Source organism: Meleagris gallopavo, chromosome 5 (assembly GCF_000146605.3).
Source record: "Meleagris gallopavo isolate NT-WF06-2002-E0010 breed Aviagen turkey brand Nicholas breeding stock chromosome 5, Turkey_5.1, whole genome shotgun sequence".
Taxonomy (NCBI): domain Eukaryota; kingdom Metazoa; phylum Chordata; class Aves; order Galliformes; family Phasianidae; genus Meleagris; species Meleagris gallopavo.
Genome location: NC_015015.2, coordinates 57005186 through 57006421, shown reverse-complemented (window position 1 = coordinate 57006421; position 1236 = coordinate 57005186). Strand labels below are relative to the sequence as shown.

Here is a 1236-nt window from a genome sequence, read left to right as displayed (position 1 = left end):
CAGCGGGCCCCACGCAGCACCAACAACCGCCGGGGCCGCACTTCCGGTTGCACTGCGCAGCACCAACAACAGCAGGGCCGCACTTCCGGTCGCACTGCGCAGCACCAACAACGGCCGGGGCCGCACTTCCGGTCGTACTGCACAGGCGCAGCTCCGCCCCGTGGGGGAGGGGCCGCAGGCGGGGCGGTGCGCAGGCGGTGCGCTACGTGCAAGAGGATGGGTGTGTTGGGGAAGGTGGTAGGTTTCAGATTGTAGGTTTCAGAGTGTAGGTGTCAGACTGTAAAACCGTCACAAAGCAGTCCAAACGGGTCGCTCTCTCCAACTCTCTATAAAACTTTAATGACTGCGCTCCTGTTAACTAAGTATCTGAAACAGAAAAATAGCGAGTACTACATCTGCTCTTCTTTAACCAATAAATAAACGTTTTTTCAACAACAATTAAATAGAAACTTTACACGTTCCAAATACAACGTACAACCTATTTCCCAAAGCACTCGGTGCTGACAGGTGCTGTAACGCTCCCTCCCCTCTCGGTGCGGCTCCCTTCAGGCTGTGCTTCCATCCCTGGGTGCAGCGTTCAGCTCTGCCCTTCAGCCAGGTGCCAGACACCAGTTTGGTTGATCTAACGGTGGGATTCGGTGGTGTTATGCCAGGTGTGACTCTCCCAAGGGCAGTGCTCCACTCGCTTTTCAGAAGGCTGGTGCCATAAGGCTGCGGTAAGGTTTGCTGCTTAAGCCACGTTTTGGTCAACTGAATGCATTTGATGGCACGTCACCTTCCAAAGGAACAAGTTGTATGGGCTGTCTCATTAAGACCACAACAGTAGAAGTTAACAATACATACAAATTAAATTTTCTCAATTTCCTACGGCGCAGAAAACAAAACGTTTTCCATGAAAAGGATTTCCTCGTTCTCAAACTTCACTTAGAAACTCAGCTGAACATACTGTTGTTCTGTAGCATTAGGAAAGTTCACTAACAAAAGATTTTGCCGTACGCTGTGAAGAAACCAAAGTGTTCAGCAGCTGTGTGCCCACTGCTCATGTGCTGTTCAGCTGGCACTGCCGCTCCGTCTCTGCTTTCTTCTCTTGCCGGTGGTTCACTGCAGCCCAGAAGGTTATTTTTTCAGCACCTGCTGCAGAAGTTTGGATGGCAAACAAGGGATTTGATTGTTCAGTAGGGCTGCATTTTTACCAATGCAGTCAAGGCACAACCTGAAGAAGAGGTAGGGGAAAAA

The 1236-nt window shown here is 50.6% G+C and overlaps 2 protein-coding genes across 2 annotated transcripts in view; both read right to left on the bottom strand.

Annotated features, from left to right (window-relative positions):
• The window catches only part of KLHDC2 (kelch domain containing 2), an 11769-nt gene extending 11668 nt beyond the window's left edge, over positions 1–101 (bottom strand). The window contains exon 1 of the mRNA XM_010712143.2: positions 1–101. The gene's annotated coding sequence lies outside the window, so the exon portion shown is untranslated.
• A 216-nt stretch (positions 102–317) lies between these two features.
• KLHDC1 (kelch domain containing 1) overlaps positions 318–1236 on the bottom strand; it is a 29681-nt gene continuing 28762 nt past the window's right edge. The window contains 2 exon segments of the mRNA XM_010712142.3: positions 318–1119; positions 1122–1213. Of these exon segments, the coding sequence (XP_010710444.2) occupies positions 1040–1119; positions 1122–1213 (172 nt within the window). The 3' untranslated portion in view covers positions 318–1039.